The following is a 21,801-nucleotide window of genomic DNA, read 5'->3' as shown; positions in this document are numbered from 1 at the left end:
AAGTGCTCGGGCCTGGTGCACTGGGAAGACCCAGAGGAATCGGGTGGAGAGGGAGGTGGGAGGGGGGATCGGGATGGGGAATACGTGGAACTCTATGGCTGATTCATATCAATGTATGACAAAACCCACTGAAATGCTGTGAAGTAATTAGCCTCCAACTAATAAAAAGAAAAAAAAAAAAAAAAAAGACAAACAAATGGGACTACATCAACCTAAAAAGCTTCTTAACAGTAAAGGAAATCATCATCAAATCACAAAAGCAACCTACTGAATTGGGGAAGATATTTATAAATCATATCTCTGTTAAAGGGTTAATATTCAAAATATATAAAGAACTCATACAACTCAAAAAAAAAAAAACCAATTGATTTAAAAATGGGCAGAGGAAACAAAATAAAAAAAATGGGCAGAAGACCTGAGTAGACATTTTTCTAAAGGATACATACAGATGTGCAAGAGGCACATGCAATGATGCTCAACATCATTATTAGAGAAGTGAAAGTCAGAATCACAATGAGATACTACCTCATATCTATTAAAATGGCTATTATCAAAAAGACAACAAGTGTTGGAGAGCACATGGAGAAAACACAATCTTTGTGCACTGTTGGTTGGAATGTGCAGTTATTATGGAAAACAGTATGAAGATTATTTTAAAACTTTAGAATAGGTCTACCATGTCATACAACTATTCCACTTTGGGAATTTATCCCAACAATATGAAACAATAATTCAAAATGATATTAATATATGTACCCCCATATTCATTGCAGCATTTATTATTTTTTATGGCTGAGTAGCATTCCAAATACATCTTGCCATTTGTGATAACATGCATTGAGAATATTATGTTAAGTGAGTCTTAAGAAAAAAAATATGCTATGATTTCACTCATATATAGAATCTAAAAAATAAAAACAAAACAAATTCATAGATATAGAGACTATACTGGTGGTTACCGGAGGGGAAGAGTACTGGGAATTGGGCAAAAGGAGTCAAGGGAGCCAACTGTATGGTGATAAACGGTAACTATGCTTTTTGGGGTACACACTTTGTAGTGTATGCCAATGTTGCATTATAATGTTGTATACCTGAAACTTTTAATAAAAAAGGGAACATTATAAAAGAGAGATTGGCAAAGTAGATGAAAGAAACATGTTGTTTATATGCTATCTACAAAAAATTTACTTCAAATAGGAAGGCTGAAAGTAAAAGGATGGAAATAGGTCTATTATGTGAACATTAATCAAAGGATAGAAACAGTTGCAATATTAATATTAGTTATTATAGATTTCAGAGCAAAGAAAATTACTCATGATATAGAGGGACATTATACAATGATAAAAGGTGAAATCCACAAAGAAGATATAACAATCATATATGTGTATGCATCTAATAAGAGTCACAAAATACATGAAGCAAAAACCAGTAAGCTTGAGAAGAGCTAGGCAACTTCACAGTTATAGTCGAACATTTCAACATGTCTACTCGACAAATAATAGAACAATTAGCCAGAAAATAAGGAAATATATACAAGAACTTGGCGACACCATTAAACAGAGAGATCTAATCAACATTTATAGAATACTCTTCCCAAGAGCAGCAGAATACACATTCTTTTCAAGTGCCCATGGAACATTTGGTAAGTTAGATCATATCCAGGGCCATAAAAATCTGAAAAATTTTAAATAACTGAAATTATACAAGTTGTGTTCTCTGACCACAGTGGAACAAAACTAGAATTTAATAACAAAGATAATAGGAAAATCTATAAACACTGAGAAACTAAACAATACATTTCAAAGTAATCTATGGATTAAAGACGAAGTCTCAAGGGAAATAAAAAAAAATACACTGAGGTAAATGAAAATACAATATAGCAAAATTTGTGGACTACAGCTAAAGTAGTATGGTGAGGGAAATTTACAGCACTAAATGCATACATTAAAAAAGAAGAAAAATCTCAAATTAATTTACGTTCCCATCTCAAGAAGCTAGAAAAGAAGAGCAAACTAAATGCAAAGCAAGTAGAAGGAAATAAATAATAAAGATAAGAGCATAAATTAATGAGACTGAAAACACAAAGTCAGTAGAGAAAATCACTGGAGGAGATGGTTCTTTGAAAAGGTGAATAAAATTTACTAACTCTAGGCAAGAATGACAGAGAAAAAAGGGAAGATTTAAATTATAAACATCAGAAACAAAACAGTAGATACCACTACAGATGCTGCACGCACCAAAAGAATAATAAAGGAATAATAATGCAAAGAAGTCTATACACCTAAATTTGACAACTTAGAAGAAACAGGTCACTTCACTGAAAAATATAAATTACCACAAATCACCCAATATAAAATAGATAATGTGAACAGCTCTATAATTATTAAGGAAATGGAATTTTTAGTTTTAAAACTCTTGGAAAGAATCTCTAGCTAAACTGAAGAATTCTACTAAACATTTAGAAAAGACTGACATAGATTCTACACAATCTTTTCCAAATATATGAAATTTTATGAATCTAGTATTACTCTGATATCAAAATCAAAGACTGTACAGGGAAAAAAAACTACCAAACAATATGCCTAGTGAATATAGGAAAAAACCTTAACAATATGCTTGCAAACAGAATTCAGCAATATATAAAAAAGAATTTACACTATGACCACGTGGGGTTTATTCCAACGATGCAAGGCTGGTTTAATATTTGAAATCAGTCAATATAACCCCTCATATCAACAGTTTAAAGAAGAAAAATCACATGCTCATATCAATTGGTACATGAAAAGCATGTGACAAAATTTGATACTTATTCATGAAACTCAGAAAAAAAGGAATAAGGGAGAACTTCCTCAACTTGATCAAGAGCCTCTACAAAAATCCTATGGCTAACATTATACTTAATGATGAAACACTGAATGTTTTCTCCCTAAGACAGTGAACAAGGCAAGAATATCCACTTTCATCACTCTTACTAACATGGTGCTGAAAGTTCTAGTCTGTGCAATAAGGTAAGAAAGGGAAAGAGACGGCATATTGATCGGAAAGTAAGAAATAAAACTGTCCCTATCTGAAGATTAGATGGTTGTTTACACAGAAAATCCTAAGGAATCTTCAAATAAATTGTATTTCTTCATACTAGAAATTAACACATGGACACCATTTACAATCACTTAAAAAAAAAAAAAAACCCACAACACTTAGATGTAAATTTAACAACACACACACAAAAAAATAAATAAATAAATCTAACAACACATATACAGGACTTGTATGTTGAAAATTATATAATGCTGATAAAAGAAATAAAAAATCTAAATAAATGAAGAGACATATCCTGTTCATGGGTTGGAAGATTCAATATAATAAAGGCATCAATTCTTTTTAAAAACTGACATATAATTTAAGATGTCAATTCTTGATAGATAAGTGTACCAGGCTGGATGTAGCTCCCCCTCCAAATTCATGTCCTTCCTGGTACCTCATCATATGACCATATTTGGAAATAGGGTCACTACAGATGTAATTAAGTTGAGATCATACTGAAGTAGAGTGAACCCTTAATCCAGTAATGGATGTGCACTTATGAGAAAAAGAGAAAGACAGACAGATGGGGAGAATGCCATGTGGTGACAGAGACTGGAGTGATAAATTTATAAGCCAAGGAATGCCAAGGTTTGACAGCAACCACCAAAAGACAGGAAGAGGCAAAGAAGGATGCTTCCCATAGAGCCTATGGAGAGAGTACACCCTGCTGACATCTTGATTTTCAGATTTCTAGCCTCCAGAACTGTGAGAGAATAAATTTCTCCTATTATAAGTTACCCAGTTTGTGGCAATTTGTTATAGCAGTCCTAGGAATCAAATACAGTTTAATGCAACTCCTATCAAAATCCCAGGAGGAATTTTTGCAGATTTAGAGAAGATTACTCTAAAATGAATATAGAAAGGCAATGGAACTAGACAGCTTATAACAATTATGCAATAGAACAATAAAGTTGGTGCAATCACTCTACTTGCTTTTAAGACATTATAGTAATCAGGACTGTGTGGTACTAGCAGAAGGATTAACACATAGAGAAAATGAAGAACCCAGTAACAGACTCACATAAGTATATCCAACCAATTTTTGCCAAAAGTACAAAAGCAATTTAATGGAGGAAAGACAGGCTTGTCAACAAATGGTGCTAGGGCAACTGGATATCATGGGCGAAAATGAACCTCAACCTAAATCTCACAACTCATACAAAAATTAACTTGAAATGTATTATGAACTTAAATGTAAAACATAAAACTTAAAAAAAGAGAAGAAAATCTTTAGGATATGGGGCTAGGCACAAAGTATACTAAATACCAACTTGAACTGAAATTCCTAGCAAGAGCAGATAAATAAGACGTGTTCTGGCGGAAAGAGTTCTGAAATTGAGGTCAAACAGTTCTAATTCTTTCATTCACTAGTCATACAAACTTAGGCAAATTGGTAACTTGACATTTTTGAATCTTAAAAATTCTCTCATTTGTAAATCAAGGATAATACCAGTATTGCCTGCTTCACAAAATTACTGGGGGTGGGGTGGTCAAATGAAATAATGGATGTAAGAATGCACTGTAAAATGTAAAGCATGATACTGTGGGCCTGAGGTTTTATGTTTGTGCAACAGCCATTTTGCCACTGTAAGGACATACTTAATAAAGGTTATCTGCTTAATAAATAATGAATGAGTGACTGGTCATCAGAAAAGTCACACAAGGGCAAATTTTTTTCCCAAGCATTTAAAACAAAAGCGGTGCACACCACATTCAAACAAACAGTAAAAAGCAACATATACTATTTAAGGAAATAGAGGGTTATTAAATATCTGCATAAAAAGCTAACTATTCCATCATGTTTCAGAGAATTAACAATTACGGATGGGAGACTGGTCAAAAAACTACAGCAATATTAACCTAACAGGCAATTCAAGAGTCAGAGAGATGGAACAGTAATACATTAGACAGAATAAAAGTGGCAAAACCAAAATGCTCAGAGCAGTTCTGGCCTTATATAGAGACTATGGAAATTGATCAATTTGAATTTATAGTACAATTTAATTTTAGTTTGTATTCGTTACTATGGCAAACACATCTGAAGGTCCAGATGAGGCTCATGGCTTAGAAATTAAATTATTTCTTCTTCCAAAAGGAAGTTAAGATGAGGAAAAAAAAGATGTACATATCTCCAAAATGTTCAATGCTGAAGTTTTTTTTTAAACTTAAATTCACACTGGCCGTAATTACATAGTTCCAGAATTCTGGGTTTCTGTAAAACGATGCTAGTTTGTACCAGGTTGTCACCCTGCTATATTATTCCACCATCTGTTGTGGTTTGCAGACATTTGTAATATGAAGAAGCAGTTGGGCAAGTCAGGATCCTTGGATATTAACATGGACTCAAATAATGACTTTTTGTGTGACTTTAAGCAGGCCATTTAACCTTCTTAATATTTTATAGCTCCCTTACAAAAACAATACTACCTTACATGTATATGAGCTGCTAAAGTTCACAACACATATTATTTCAGTTGATCCTTAGAACCTCAGTGTAGGAGTAATAGAAAGTGTTATTATTTCCATTTTACATGAGAAAACTAAAGTCAAACAGCAGAGGAGGCATAACCTTATGCAAAAACAAACAAATAAGAAACCATTCAGACCCTTACCTCATACACCATAAGCAAAAATTAACTCAAAATGAATCATAGACCAACATGTAAGAAATGAGTATAAAAGCTACAAGAAAAAAATAGAAGAAAATCTTTGTAAATTTGGAATAGGCAAAGACTTCTTATTATGACTAAAAATATGACCCATAAAAGAAAAGATGACAAATTGGGCTTCATCAAAATTCAGAACATTTGCTTTTTATTTTTTTTCAGAACATTTGCTTTTTAAATAATGCCACTAAAAAATGAAAAGACTAGCCAGAGACTGGGAGATAATACTTACAAATAGTATATTTTATAAAGGATCTGTATCTAGAATACATAAAGAACTCTTAAAACTCACTGAGAATCCAATTTTTAAAATGGGAAAATACTTGAATAGGTATCTTTCCAAAGAACAAATGGTCAATAAGCACATGAAAAAAAGATCAACAGTGTTAGCTACCAAGGAAGCTCAAATAAAAACCACAATGCGCTACTATTACATACCCAGCAGGATGGCTATAATAAAAAAATATGGACAATAAGAAGTGTTGATAAGGATGTGAAGAAATTGGAACCCTCATACACTGCTGGTAGGAACGTAAAATTGATCAACAACTTTGGAAAACAGATTGCAGTTCCTCAAAAAGTTAAATATAGAGCATTACCATATAACCCATTAATTCACATACTCAAGAGAATTGAAAACAAACCCTTGAAAACAAAGACTTATCCACAAATGTTCATAGTAGCATTATTTGTTATAGTCAAAAAGTGGAAACAAATAAAGTATTTACCAACTAGTGAACAAAATGTGACATACTGATGAATAGTATTCTATTTATTCAGCAAAAAAAAAAAAGGCCATTCCTTTTCATTGCTGATACATGCTACAGCATGGGTGAACCTCAAAAACAGTAAACTAAATTGAAAGAAGCCAGATACAAGAGGTCACAAGTATGATCTCATTTATATGAAGTATTAGAAAGAGAAAATCTATAGAGATACAAAGCAGATGAGTGGTTCCCTGGACCTGAAAATGGAAGCAGGGATTAAATGCAAACAGGCAATGGGAAACTTCTGTGGATAATGGAAATACTCTAAAACTGGAGTATGGTGACAGTTGCATAACCATAAATTTACTAAAAATCACGGAATTATACACAAATAATAAGTGAATTTTATGGTATGTAAATTACATCTTAATAAAGCTAATTTGAAAATTATTGAATTAAACCTGCACTGAAGAGAAAATCAACAGAGGAGGAACTAAAATATAGGTTGTCTTCAGTGTTCCTTCTACTCTATTACCTGTCTCAGAAGTGGCAGGAATAACAATAAACTTTTCCAAAGAGTTAATATCATCACAAGGAAATAACAACTCTACCAGATTTGAAAATACAAAATAATTAAAAATGCCAGATGGTACACTTTGACCTATTCCATAGTACACTTGTATTAGAAATTTTCTACTTTTAACTGTTAATATTTACATTTCACAAACCCAGGGAAATTTTATAGTATGTAACCACATTTTAAAACTAATTTATTCGCCATAAAACTCATATCAAAAAGCATTATTCTATGTAATTTCTAATACACAAGACAACTCAGTTCTTTAAAATTAGCTTAAAGTTTAATATCATTGTTTGACTTACGGTGTGGCTAATAAAGATCAGAGCATCTTCAAAACTGCCCCAAATTTCTTCCATGGGACAGAGTTCTGTATTCGGCACCCCATCTGGCACTAAGAGGTTAACCAAGCTGTGCATACATTTGCTGAAAATCAAAAGAGAAAACTCATCCCATAAGGAAAGAAATCATTGACTTCATGGCTGAGATAAGTAAAATCTGGACCTCATCCCAGACTAAGAGCTTCAAAACACGTCTGTTCTTCCTTCAATTTTATCTGGCCTCTAAGCTCAACGACAGATTTTTGAAGATATAAAAGGGGCTGACCAATCCTTCATTTTATTATGCCTATGGCTGTCTTTCACTTTTTTTTCAGTTTCCTGAACTAAGGAGTTTTGTCTGTTTACTATATTTTATGAGCTGGTTTAATATACATGCACTTTAAAGTATCTCATTACATCCTCAAATGGGGAAAGGGAATTGGATTTAAACTGGGAATAATTCCAGGAGAACTGTCTCTCATGTCTCAGAAAAGGAAGACTGTTATAAAGTTTTCCAGAGAAAAATCACACAGTATCTATTTTCCCCCCATGTCTGGGAATAGAGAACATAAAATCTCCAATTAATATTATTTTATATTATGTACAGCACTTATTAGTCCTTAAAGAAAGGTGCTTAGAAAAAAATGAGGCAAATATGCCAAAATGTTTGTATCTGTTAAATTTTAGCAGTGGATACATTGGTGCTTGTTATATTAATCTTTGTACTTTTCTGTACAACTGGCATATTTAGTACTGAAAGAAAGGTATCAACACTTAATCAATAATTTTATTATATATAAAGACTCACAAAAAGTAGTAATTTTCTCCTTCTTTTTCTCCTTTGGGACAACCAGATTCCTTCATCTTGCCTCGGTCTGTAATACAACTCTAAATATGGAGCTGTTCTGAGGGTTGAGGACTTTTTAGTCCAGGAGTTACAAGAGTACCCCAATCATCTTTTGCGTCAGTTGAGTATGATTGATAACAAATGGGACACTGATTATAGCACTTTTGGCTATCAAAAAGCTAGGATTCTGTGTTGAATTATATTTACTAACCTGTATCTCAAAACATCAATTGATTCTTTCCTTCTGTGGAAAAACAAAGCCTTTTTCAAGGCCCTCAGAGCAATAGAAGGATAGCATGCAGGCATTTCCATTGCTAATGCTATAAGAAGGGAAGCAAAAAGATTGTGAACATCATAATCTCATCCACTGAGTTTTCATCCTATGTTACAACTTGTTTCTCTAATGAAACTGACCTGAAACAGATACAAAAACAAACACAAAACTCCAAAAATGAATTTCATAATACGATGAATCTGTGGTGGCTTTCAGAAAATAACTTCTACTTTCTGGGCAGAGTAACATTGTAGGGTCACTAGGTTATATATGTATATATATATATTTTTCCAGTAAACATCAATAGAGAACCTACTGTTTCTGTGCCTCAGCACATAGTCATACAGGCGAAGTAATAATCTTATGAGCCAAAGTGAAGAAGGGGCACATGAAGAAAAAAACAGAAAGCAGATCAGTAAAAAGGTACTAATCAAAAACACATTTATATTCTCCACTATCTGTTTTTACTGAAGTGGATCAATAATGAAAGTAGTCAAATCTGAGCATCAGAAAACCTCTTAGTTTACCAGATGCATGATCTTTATAGTTCCAAAAAGCAAAAGAACAATGTTTTTAAAACAATAAGGTGTGTGTGTGTGTGTATGTGCGTGTATGTGCGTGCACACATGTGTAATGGTGACAGTGGATAACTGAGAACTTACTGGTGGGTGAATGAGAGTGGACTGAGGGTATGTGTATATGAAATGCTGATCAGTTCTGAGCAATGATGAAAAGGTTTTACTATAGACCTTTATAACTATGAAGATGTCTACACTTGATCTGAGCTCAGAATTAATGAAAAAAAAAAAAACACCCAAGATTTATACTATAATATACTGTTTCTATCTAATATTAAAAATGGGAAACCCTTGGCATAAGAGTACATATAGGAGATAAAACTCTCAAAACTTCTAGATGCATTCACCAGGCCTCTAGAATTGGAGTTCCATTATACAAGGAGTAGTGGTCACCATCACATGGCTATAAGGTATACACCACCAGCTCCACGTTCCTAGAAATTCTGTCTTGGCAAAATAAGGAGAGGCAAATGTGACTCTTGTACATTTGGGGCTATCCAATACCTTTATTAGCCATATACAGGCTCCTGAGGAGGGTGAAAGATATTAAGGGAAGATAATTAGGCCATGTCTTGCAGTATATCCCCACAGAGGCTGAGTCCCCAAATACCACTTATAGCCCAACGAAAAATTTGAGGCTGGCAATTATGTTAAAAATATCACCAATATTTCTCTGTACACTTTAATAAATAACTAAGATTGTATCACCTTTGATTAGCGAAGCAGCTGATTATCTATTTCTAGCTAGCTGAGCAAAACTTTCTTAAGTTTGAGCTACTATCCCTATTGTGTAGTTACGTTATTTGATTCTACACAAAATAAATATAAGCACCTATTGTGAGCAATGCACATTGCTAGGGTTTATAAGTACAGCAAGTAATTATTACTCATGATTCTAAGGAGCTTATAATTTCATATAAAGAGTAAGATAAATGCACAAATGATTGTAATACAGAATAGTTCAAGAATGCTATTAGAGAAGGAGAACAAAGTTCTATAGGGATATATTGCTTCCCACCTGGATGAACGAGAGAATAGAGAGAAGAAAGAAAAATGTAGTATGATTTAAATGGGTACCAGCCTTCCAAAAACAAATTTAGCTCTTACCTGCAATTGTTTCAAATGTTTTACTTTCTAAATGAGGTAGTTCCCACATTGGTGCCAGGAAATGGTCCAGTAATGGGTCACTCAGTTTGGCTCTCGCTTCAAACTCATACAGCAGAAGCAATGTCTCGCATGGATCACCTGAGAAGTCCCCTAAGAAAGAGGCAAAAATGCAACATTCTCTGTGATTACATTTCATTATTTCCTCCTATTCTAATCTCTCTTCTGGGGAGATTTTCCTATTGAGGAAAATTAATTCTACTTACAATTTGAGGTTATCTCAGCTCCTTTAGATACATCTTTTACATTTTTAAATCTATAAACTTACCAATACTTTCACACCCTGAAATGCATTCACTAAAGTTGTCTACATTTCCTGAAATTATTGCCATGATATTTCTAAATAGCCTGGAAAACTCTTGCTGCTATCTAATTCAAATATAATATTTACCTGCCTTACTTTAATGACTGAGTTAACCAGAAGATCCAGTGCAATATAAAACAACTGTAGTTTTATTTTCAACTAAGTAAGCGAAAGTTTCCAAACTGTTTCACTTAGTCAGTCAATAACATTTATTTCTTGGTTATCACCATGGGCAGAATCTTGTATCAGGTGGCATATATCATACTATGTGAGTTGGTTTCCAATCACCCTTATTAGACTGACCATTTTCAAAAGTTTTGAAGTATACCATATATACGATAAACAAGTGCATTAATCTTAAATGTGTGAATTTTTAATCTTAAAACAGTGAATTTTTATGTCTGTTAAAACCCATATAACCACTACCCAAATCATGATATAGAACACTTCCAACATTCGTGCTCCTTTCCTGTTAATACCACCTTTGCAGAGTTAACAACTATTTTGACTTCTATCACTACTGATAGTTATTTTTATTATTGAACATCAGTGACAGCATGTAGAACTATAACCATCTTTTGAATATTGACCTGTATCCTGTGACTTGCTTAATTCATTTACTAGTTCCTGTAATTCTTTTGATAGATTCTTTGGACTTTCTATATAGAGAATTATGTGTCCTCTGAAAATACAGATAGTTTTATTTGATCTTTTTCACTCTACACATCTTTTCCCACTCTTTTGCTTGCCTTATTGCATTGGTTAGAACCACCAGGATGATGATGACCAGGAGTAGTGAGACTAGATATTCTTGACTTGTTTATGTCCTTAGAGGGGAAGTATTCTGTCTTTCATCATTAAAATGACATTAGCTGTTAAGTTTTATTTTTTATGGATGGCTTTTATCAGGTTAAGGAACTTTCCTACTATTCCTGTTTAGTTGAGAGTGTCTATAATAAATGGATATTGAATCTTGTCACTTAATCTGTTGATATGGTGAAATATAATGTTGAAACCAGGACAAACCTCACTTGGTTAAAATCTGTTAGATTTTAAACTATGAATTCAATGGGTATAGGACAATTCAAGTTATCTGTTTCTTTTTGTGGGAGTTTTGGTAGTTTGACTTTCAAAGGAATTTGTCAGTCTCATCTAACCCTTAAAATTAATGGGCATAAATTTGTTCAGAATATTCCCTTGTTATCTTTTTTTAATGTCTGTAGGATCTGCAGTGATATCTACACTATCATTCTTGACATTGTTAATTTGTGTCTTGATCTGCCTGGCTAGAGGTTTCTCAATTGTGTTGACAAACAGCAACAACAAAACAGCTTTTGTTTTCATCAATTTTATCTATTGTTTCCTGTTTTAAATCTTATTGACTTCTTCTTATTCCTTTCATTCTGCTTAATTTGGTTCAATTTGATCATTTTTCCCTGGTTTTTTAAGGTGAAGGCTTAGATTATTTAAGATCTTTTTCTAATTGAGGCATTTAATTCTACAAACTTTTGTCTAAACACTACTTCAGCTGTACCTCCAAATTTTTATATGCTGTGCTTTCATTTACTTCCTTCAAACTATTTCTAACTTCCCCTATGAATTTCTCTTCGATCCATTTGATTATTTGAAAGTACATTTTAAAAAAAACTGAAGCATAAGAAACAGAATCATAGACTTAGAGAATAAACTTATGATTGCCGGGGGAAGGATGGGGGAAGGGATGGGGGTTTGTAATGGCCATGTACACAGTGTTATACATTATACGAGTGAAGTAAGTAAGAAAAAGAAAGACAAATATCATATAGTAATGTATACATATGGAATCTAGAAAGATGGTACTGATGAACCTACCTGCAAGGCAGCAATGGAGACACAGACACAGACATAGAGAACAGATTTGTGGATATGGGGGGTGGGGAAATGGGATGAATTGAGAGAGTAGCATTGAAAATATATATTACCATATGTAAAATTAGATAGCCACTGGAAATTTACTGTATGATGCAGGGAGCTCAAATCAGGTGCTCTGTAATAACCTAGAGGGGTGGGATGGAGACTTAAGTGGGAGGGGACATATAGATACCTATGGCTGATTCATGTTGATGGATGGCAGAAACCCACACAATACTGTAAAGCAATTATCCTCCAATTAAAAATAAATAAATTTTTTAAAAAGAAAAAACTGAAAAAATAAAATGGATAACCAACAAGGACCTACTGTATAGCACAGGGAACTCTGGTCAATGTTATGTAGAAGCCTGGATGGAAGAGAGTTTGGGGGAGAATGGATACATATATACGCATGGCTGAGTACCTTTGCTATCCACCTGAAACTATCACAACACTGTTAATTGGTTATATTCCAATACAAAATAAAAAGTTTAATAAAAAAGATAAAATTGAAGCATAGCTGATTTACAATATTGTTAGTTTTAGGTGTACAACAGTGATTCAATATTTTTATAGGCTACATTCAATTTGAAGTTATTACAAAACAATGGCTATATTTCACTGTGCTATACAACATATCCTTGCTGCTTGTCTGTTTTATACATAGTAGTTTGAATGTGTTAATCCCATACTCCTGTATTGCCTCCAACCCCTTCACTTTCCCCATGGGTAACCATTAGTTTGTTCTCTATACCTGTGAATCCGTTTCTGTTGTTACGTACATTGGTTTGTTTACTTTTTTTAGATCCCACATATAAGGGATAACATAGAGTATTTGTCTTCTTCTGACTTATTTCACTAGTGTAATATTCTCTAGGTCCATCCACATTACAAATGCAGAATTTCATTCTTTTTAATGGCTGAATAATATTCCATCGTGAGCTTAGTGGTGAAGAATCCACCTGCCAATGCAGGAGACGTAGGTTTGATCCCTGGTTTGGGAAGATACCCTGAAGAGGGAAATGGCAACCCACTCCAATATTCTTGCCTGGGAAATCCCATGGACAGAGGAGCCTGGCGGGCTATAGTCCATGGGGTCACAAAAGATTCAGACATGACTTAGTGACTGAATAACAACTACATAACACTACTGGTGACAATATAAAATGGTACAGCCACTTCGGAAAATGGTTTGGCAGGTCCTCAAATGATTAAACATAGAGTTATGTTTAATTAAAAGAAATTAAAAACATGTCCCCACAAAATCTGTGCATAAATGTTTACAACATAATATAATATCCAAAAGATGGAAACAACTCAAATGTCTACCAACTGTGAACAAAATGTAGTGTATTCATACAATGGAATATCATTTGATTACAAAACAGGAATGAAGTACTGATACATGCCACAACATAGAGAACTTTGGAAACACTAAGCTAAGTGAAAGAATGTAGTCACAAAAAGTCCACATATTATGTGATTCCATTTATATGAAATGTCCAAAATACGCAAATCTATAGAGACACAAAGTAGGTTAGTGGTTGCTTAGCACTTCTGGCAGGGTGAATGTAGGGATGGGGATGTGATGGAAAGTGCAAGTCGCTCAGTCAAGTCCAACTCCTTGCGACTATACAGTCCATGGAATTCTCCAGGCCAGAACATTGGAGTGGGTAGCCGTTCCCTTCTCCAGGGGATCTTCCCAACCCAGGGATCAAACCCAGGTCTCCCGCATTGTATTCTTTACCACTTTACCATTTGATTCTTTACCACTGAGCTACCAGGGAAGCCTAATTGGGTACAGAACCTAATTGAGTACAGAATTTCTTTTTGAGGTGATAAAATATTCTAAAGTTGACTGTTGATGGTGGTTGCACATATCTGTGAATATACTAAATCCACTGATACATTTAATTATGAATTGTATGGCATATGATTTGAATTATATTACAAAAAAGTTATATTAAAAAATGACTTTATACTCTGTAACATTCCTTTGTGTCTGACTTCTTTTGCTCATAATGTCTGTGGTATTCATTCCTTTTATTGCTTTGTAGTATTCCACTGTATGAATATACCACAGCTTATTTAATCCATCTTCCTATTGATGGTTACTAGGGTTGTTTTAAATCTTTACCTCTTATAAATAGAGCTATCTTGAACATTTTTTGGTACATATTATGGTAAACAGATATACTCATTTCAACTGAATATACATCTAGGAGTGGGATTGTTGGGTCACTGCTAGGATAGAAGCATGTATAGTTTTAGCAGATACTGCCAATTTTCCAAAGCGGTTGTACCAATGTACATTTCTACCAGCAATGAATCAGAGCTCCAGGTACTTCCCATCCTCACTAACCTTGGTATCTTTTTTTCCCAAATACTTTTTTAATGAAACAGAGAATACATTGCTGAAGACTCAAAGCAGGGATTTGAATGAAGACCACTTTATCAATATTTTCTTTTATGGTTGGTAGTTTTTTGTGTGTGTGTCTCCAAGGTCATAAAGATATTCTCCCAGGTTTCATTTTAGAAAACTTATTGGTAATCCATTTCAAATCAATGTTTTTGTATGGTGTAAGGGAGGGGTCAAGGTTCATTTTTTAAAAATCATGAGTATCTAATTGTACCAGCACCATTTATTGTGGAAAAAAATTCTTCCCTATTGAATACCACTGGGCACAATTTTGTCATAAACAAACATGTGTGACACTATTTCTGGACTCTATATTCTGTGGTGTGATAACTCTGGGAGACAGTGAAGGACAGGAGAGCCTGGTATGCTGTAGTCCAAGGGGTCACAAAGAGTTGGACATGACTTAGCAACTGAAAAACAATAACAAAAATTCTGTGGCAAAAAAAAAAAAATTCTGTGGTGTAAGTCTTCAGATCTGATTCAACTATTCAAAGATCATCCTTTGCATCTATATAGAAATTTTAATATCATCATGTCAATTTCCAGAAGTAAATCGGCTGGTATCTGGATTAGGATTGTCTTGAATCTAACTGATCAAACTGTGAAAACTGATATCTTAACAATACTGAATTTTCCAGTCCATGAACACAGGCTTCATTTATTTAGACCTTTAAAATTTCTCTCAGCAATGTTTCACTATTTTGTAGCTTTTAGTGTGGAGATCTTCTGCATCTTCTATTAGAGTTATTACTAGACATTTGATGGATTTTGATGCAGATGGTGATTGCAGCCATGAAATTATCCATGGCTGATTCATGTCAATGTATGGCAAAAACCATTACAATATTGTAAAGTAATTAGCCTCCAACTAATAAAATATAAATGGGGGAAAAAAAAGATGCTTACTCCTTGGAAGGAAAGTTATGACCAACCTAGACAGCATATTAAAAAGTAGAGACATTACTTTGTCAACAAAGGTCCCTCTAGTCAAGGCTATGGTTTTTCCAGTAGTCATGTATGGATGTGAGAGTTGGACTATAGCTGAGTGCCGAAGAATTGATGCTTTTGAACTGTGGTGTTGGAGAAGACTCTTGAGAGTCCCTTGGACTGCAAGGAGATCCAACCAGTCCATCCTAAAGATCAGTCCTGGGTGTTCATTGGAAGGACTGATGCTGAAGTTGAAACTCCAATACTTTGGCCACCTGATGTGAAGAGCTGACTCATTTGAAAAGACCCTGATGTTGGGAAAGATTGAGGGCAGGAGGAGAAGGGGACGACATAGGATGAGATGGTTGGATGGCATCACTGACTCAATGGACATGGGTTTGGGTGGACTCCGGGAGTTGGTGATGGACAGGGAGGCCTGGCGTGCTGCGGTTCATGGGGTCGCAAAGAGTCGGACATGACTGAGCGACTAAACTGAACTGATCCTATTAAAAATAAATGTGTAGAAGTTCATTTTCCAATTATTTCCTATTAGTACACAGAAATACAATTAATTTTTGTCTATTGACCTGTACCCAGCAAAATTCCAAATTCATTTATTTTTAAAACTTTATTTAAAATAAAACACACATATAGAAAACCAGTTTACCTGTGTGCATGTGTGTATCTATAGAATTTTTTAAAACATTTATTTATTTGTTTGGCTACACCAGGTCTTAGTTGTGGCATGTTGTATCTTTAGTTGTAGTATATGGGATCTACTTCCCTGACCAGGGATCAAACCTAGGCCCTCTGCATTGGAACCAAGTCTTAGCCACTGGACCACCAGAGAATTCCTCCTGTATAATTTTTTTAAATGTTGAATTCCTAGGACAAATCTTACTTGGTTATAATGTATTATTCTTTTTACATATTGCTGAATTCAATTTTCTCACATTTTGTTTAAGATTTTTGTATTTATCATTTAAGATACTGACCCGTATTTTTTTTTTCTTGAAATGTCCTAAGTCAAGTTTTGTCATCAAAGTCATGCTGGTTTCATAGAATCAATGTGTTACCTCTTTCTCTATTTTCTATAAGAGATATTTTTACAGGGTTGCTATTATTTCTTCCTTATTTATTTTGGAGTATTTATATCAGTGAAGACATTTTCTTTTTGTAGGAAGGTATTTATGGTAAAATTACTTTAGCAGGTAATTTCCCTTTGTACCAATTTTCATAGATATATCTTTTAAAAAGTTTGTCCATTTTTGTCAAAATATTCAAATTTATTAGCATAAAGTTATTCACAATGTCCTTTTATTGTCTTACTAATGTTTGAAAGATATGTAATAATGCCTACTTTTGAATTACTTGTATTAGCAATTTGTGTTCTTTTTATTTTTTGATCCATTTCATTTGGCATTTAGCAAATATAGTAATCTTTCCAAAGAATCAACTTTTGGCTTTGTTGACTTTCTCTACTGTATGTCTGATTTGTTTCATTCTTCTCTGCTCTTATCTTTGTAATGTTCTTCTTCTCTACTTTCTTCAGGATTTAATTTTCTTGATATTTAAGGTCAAAGCTTAAATTGTTGATTTTCAACCCTTCATCTTTTCTATACATGCACTTAAAGACATAGAATTTTTCCTTATTTTAGATACATCTCATAAATTTTGATGTCATATTTCCCATTTTTAAGTTCAATATATTCCATAATTTTCATTTTGATTTCTTCTTTTGCCAATGGATTATTTCAAGTGTTTTTTTTTTTTTTAAAGATTTTCAACAATGGGGGTTTTCTAATCATCTTTCTGTTGAGTTCTAATTTGATTCTATTTTGGTAAATGCTACAAGTACACCTACAAAAAATGTGTACTCTATAGTTTACAGGTGTATTGTTCTCTCTATATATTTTGAGAAACTTTCTAGAAATCAATAATAAATGTTTGCAAGTAAGCTATGGTACACACCTTACTCTGATTGAGAGTCATTGTGTCTAGATAACTGTACAGGAAAAATTTCAGACACATCTGTATTTTCATAAAAGAAACCATATGTACAAAAGCAAACATGTTACGAACAGGGAGACTTGAAAGACATTCCTAAGTAGGTGAGGCACTTGGGAGAAGGAATAATGCATATCATCATAAATATCTGGGAACTATAATGAACCTGTTGCCTAAACCTGTGACCCTCTTCTAAACTGCTTCACTGATTCCATAGTCCTATAATCAAAGTTCCTACTCTCTGTCCCAAGGGTTTTGCTTTGTATTATAGGGTAAGCTTACGTTGTTTGTCAGTCATCATTTAAGTGAAATGCTGCCAAAAGTGAAGATTTTTAGAAGAGCAACTTCTGTCTGAGATACTTGCATATCTCCAGATAATGGTTTAATCTCCTTTGGGGGAAAAATCCTAAACAGTGGTTCTCGTATTTTTATGGCCTAGGTCCTGGCCCAAAATGTATAGAAATTTCACTCAAGCTTTGCCGTTTTGTTTAACGTGCCTGTGGATCTTGCCTAATCTCAAAATTATCATCTCTGAGAATTTCTTATCCATTGAGAACTAATCTTTGAGCCAAAAGCAACCCATGATTTATTGCTAGTTATTAAGCCAATGGAAGGAACAAGCAAAAGCCAGGTGCTGAAGGAATAAGCACTTAATCCTAGTTTTAGTGTGGGTGTACAACTGAACAAATAAAAATGATTTCTAATTCCAACATGAGACTTGATAGATTTTATCTACTACATTTGAATAAATTAGAATGACCCTTCTAGTTCTGGACTGAGGAGACCATAGGCTATAAATATCAATACATAATATATAAAAACAGAGACAATCCTATGCCCTGCCAGCTGAAATGCCTTTTTGCTGGTAGAGGATACTTGCTGGGTTTTGATTTAAAGCTTTCAGGTCTTGTTGCCATAAACACTAACACTTAAAAATTTTTTTAATTTTTATTTATTTATTTTTCATTTATTTTTATTAGTTGGAGGCTAATTACTTTACAATATTGTAGTGTTTTTTGCCATACACTGACACGAATCAGCCATGGATTTACATGTGTTCCCCATCCCGATACCCCCTCCCGCCTCCCTCTCCATCCCATCCCTCTGGGTCTTCCCTGTGCACCAGCCCTGAGCACTTGAAAATTTTTTTTAATTTTTATTTTTTGGCCATGCTCCATTGCTTATGAGATTTTAGTTCCCTGACCAGGGACTTAACATGGGCCCTCCAGCAATGGAAGTGTGGAGTTCTAACCAGCAGACTTCCAGAGAATTTCCATAACCACTAACACTTTTGATGATGACACTCGATGAATACTTTACACCAAAGTCAAAATTATAGTACTGGAGATAAGTGAAATTCTTCCTTGCAATGACTTATAAAGACTTTTCTCCATCTTCATGTTTTTGAGATTAAAAATTTACTCATTTGAAAAAATAAATAGCTTTTAGAAATCTACTTACTAAGATTACTCTTAGCCCTAACATGTGATGACTCTTCACATACAAAGTAACTCCAAGGATGTTTCTAGCAACATCCAAAAGTTAAGTTCTTAAATGGATATCCTCAAAAAGAGCCAGAAAGAGATATTCAAGAGCTGTTGAGTTCCCTTGTGTTAGAAACGTTTGAACAGTCTTAAAATCATATGCAGTCATCTTTGGTATAATCCCTACTTCCCTTTAAATTTCCTTTTTTCTTTTTCTGGAAACCTGATCTGCCCTTCTCTGCCCTATACCTGTATCCCAAGTGGAATATTTTAATGATATTTTTCTAAATGTTTCTCTCCCGAAGTATAAACTGATAATGACTTAAGCACTCCCAGAGATCTTTGCAAAAACGGCTCTCAAAGACCAAGATGCTCTAATACTCAAACAAATGACTTTCTAATGAAAGAATTTTTGGCACTATAGCAGCATTTCATTTAGTAAATATACTTTAAGCCTTTGTATATGCCAGACAGTTTTAGGGGGTAGGGATAAAGAATGAACAAGACAGACAACTTTTCTGCCTGCATGGAACTTAAGTTCTGCTTGAGAAAAAAATTGATATACATTATATAATATCAAGTAGTGATGTGCGCTGTAAAGAAAAATTACAGGTTAAGAGAGTAAATAGTGATACAAATTGTTATTTTAGAAAGGGTGTGGTCAGGAAAGACCTCTCTGGAGGGGGTGACACTTGAGCAAAGGATGTAGGGGAGCAAGCTACATGAATACCCAGGAGAAGAGTTCTAGGCAAAGGAAATAGCAAATACAAAAGGCCCAGAGGCAAGAAAGTATAATTAAGATATTGTAGACCTAGATTATAGTGAACTGAGGTAGCATGATGGGAGATTAGGTCAGAGAGGAAACCAAAAGCCAGATATCTATGGCCCTGTAAATCATGGTAAGGACTTTGGATTTTAATTCCAAGTAAATGGGAAGTACAAGAAGACTATCTGATCTGACTTATAATACTTTGGCTGTTGTGTGGCTATTGGATTTATAGAAGGGCAATTGTGGAAGTAGAAAGGATAGCTGAAAAGCTATTCCAGTGGTCCAGGTGAGAAATGAGGTAGCTTGGACTAAGGTGATACTAATGGCCTGATTTACTATTGAGAAGGGGCACACCACAAACCACATTACTTTCAGCCTCACCTCCCACTAATATAACCACTGAATAAGAGACAATGCCAAAACTAACAATGCTCCCTTGTACTCCTGGCTTTTGTTTACTCAGTTCCCACAGCTTTTAATGCCTTCTACTTCCTTCTCTAACCATTAAAATCTTACTCATTATTCAAGAGTAAGTTCAAATATTACCTTTTGAAGTGGGTCATTTCTTCTTTTATGATTCCACACCCTCTATATTTCTATTAGTGAAGTTATTTCATTTAGCTTTGTATACGTGTAATAGATTGTTTCTGATCTCATTTCTTCACTAAATTTATTAAGGTTAGAGACAGTAACACATTTACTTATATTTTCACAATACCTAGTAGCCCCTAGTAATTTAATAAAGACTTTGTAGACTGAATGTGATAAGCTGCTTCCCTTGGGTCACTAACATAATGGTACATCAGGGTTAATACTTTTCTAAGAGTCAATTCCCATAGCACTAAAATTTCAGACACTGTTTATATGGTTCTTAATTAACTTTGATTTGGAATAGATTTTTAAAAGGTTGGCATTTTCCAATTCCCCCCCAGGAGCTTATGATTCACCAGCTTTGCACTTGCCCTTAATTTGTCTATTTACAATTGGTAGCTAAATGACTTATTTACATTAGTCACTGCTGGGTTCATAATTTTAGGAAAAACCCAATCTAAAGAAATACAAACTTTTAACAAGTCAGATTCATTTTTTTCTAGATGAATTTTGTGTTTTTTTTATTAAAGTACTACATATTCATTGAAAAGTTCAAACAATATAAAAGTGAAATAAAAAGTAAATGTCTTCTAAACTCACCAAGTCCAAGAGGTAGTAAATGTTGAGTCTGGTGTGTATCCTTCCAAGACGTTATATACGATATATGCATTCATATGTATGCATGTTTAGTTAGCCCTCCCTATTAGCAGGTTCTACACAGGCAGAGTCACCTAGCCATGGATCAAAAATATTAAAAACAAACAAAAATTCCAGAAAGTTCCAAAAAAAGCAAAACTTGAATTTGCCATGTGGCAGCAACTACTTACATAATATTTACAGCTATTTACATAGTATTTACCTTGTATTAGGTATTATAAGTAATCTAGAGATGATTAAAGTATATAGGGGGAAATATGTAGGTTATTTACAAAAACTAAGCCATTTTATATGGACTTGAGCATCTGGGGATTTTGGTATCCATGGGGGGTGCTGGAACCAAATCTCCTGCAGATATCCAGGGATGACTGTGTGTGTGTGTGTGTGAGAGATTTTGTTCATTCATGCAATATCCAAATATCAAATATTGGAATAAAAGGTAAGCAAACACAGATACGGTATTTGGCCGCATGAAACTTACAAGCTAGTATATATGCATAGAAACATACATATGCACATTTTAAAAATAAAAATGC

General features: G+C 34.0%; 1 protein-coding gene and 2 non-coding genes across 4 annotated transcripts in view; 2 read left to right on the top strand and 1 right to left on the bottom strand.

The window, feature by feature from the left end:
• Positions 1-21,801, bottom strand: part of TEX11 (testis expressed 11) — a 247,746-nt gene that overhangs the window by 22,481 nt on the left and 203,464 nt on the right. For both annotated transcript variants that reach the window (XM_043897600.1, XM_043897601.1), the window contains 3 exons: positions 10,161-10,310; positions 8,413-8,521; positions 7,340-7,460 (listed from right to left, as the gene is read on the bottom strand). In XM_043897600.1, coding sequence (XP_043753535.1) covers positions 7,340-7,460; positions 8,413-8,521; positions 10,161-10,310 — 380 coding nt within the window. The remainder of the gene's footprint in view (positions 1-7,339; positions 7,461-8,412; positions 8,522-10,160; positions 10,311-21,801) is intronic.
• LOC122691106 lies at positions 8,951-9,030 on the top strand. The gene has a single exon (XR_006340343.1). It is a non-coding gene; the product is annotated as a small nucleolar RNA U2-19 (small nucleolar RNA).
• Positions 9,195-9,264, top strand: LOC122691103. The gene has a single exon (XR_006340340.1). It is a non-coding gene; the product is annotated as a small nucleolar RNA U2-30 (small nucleolar RNA).

This window comes from Cervus elaphus, chromosome X, assembly GCF_910594005.1.
Source record: "Cervus elaphus chromosome X, mCerEla1.1, whole genome shotgun sequence".
Lineage (NCBI taxonomy): Eukaryota > Metazoa > Chordata > Mammalia > Artiodactyla > Cervidae > Cervus > Cervus elaphus.
This window is presented reverse-complemented; position numbering and strand designations above follow the sequence as displayed.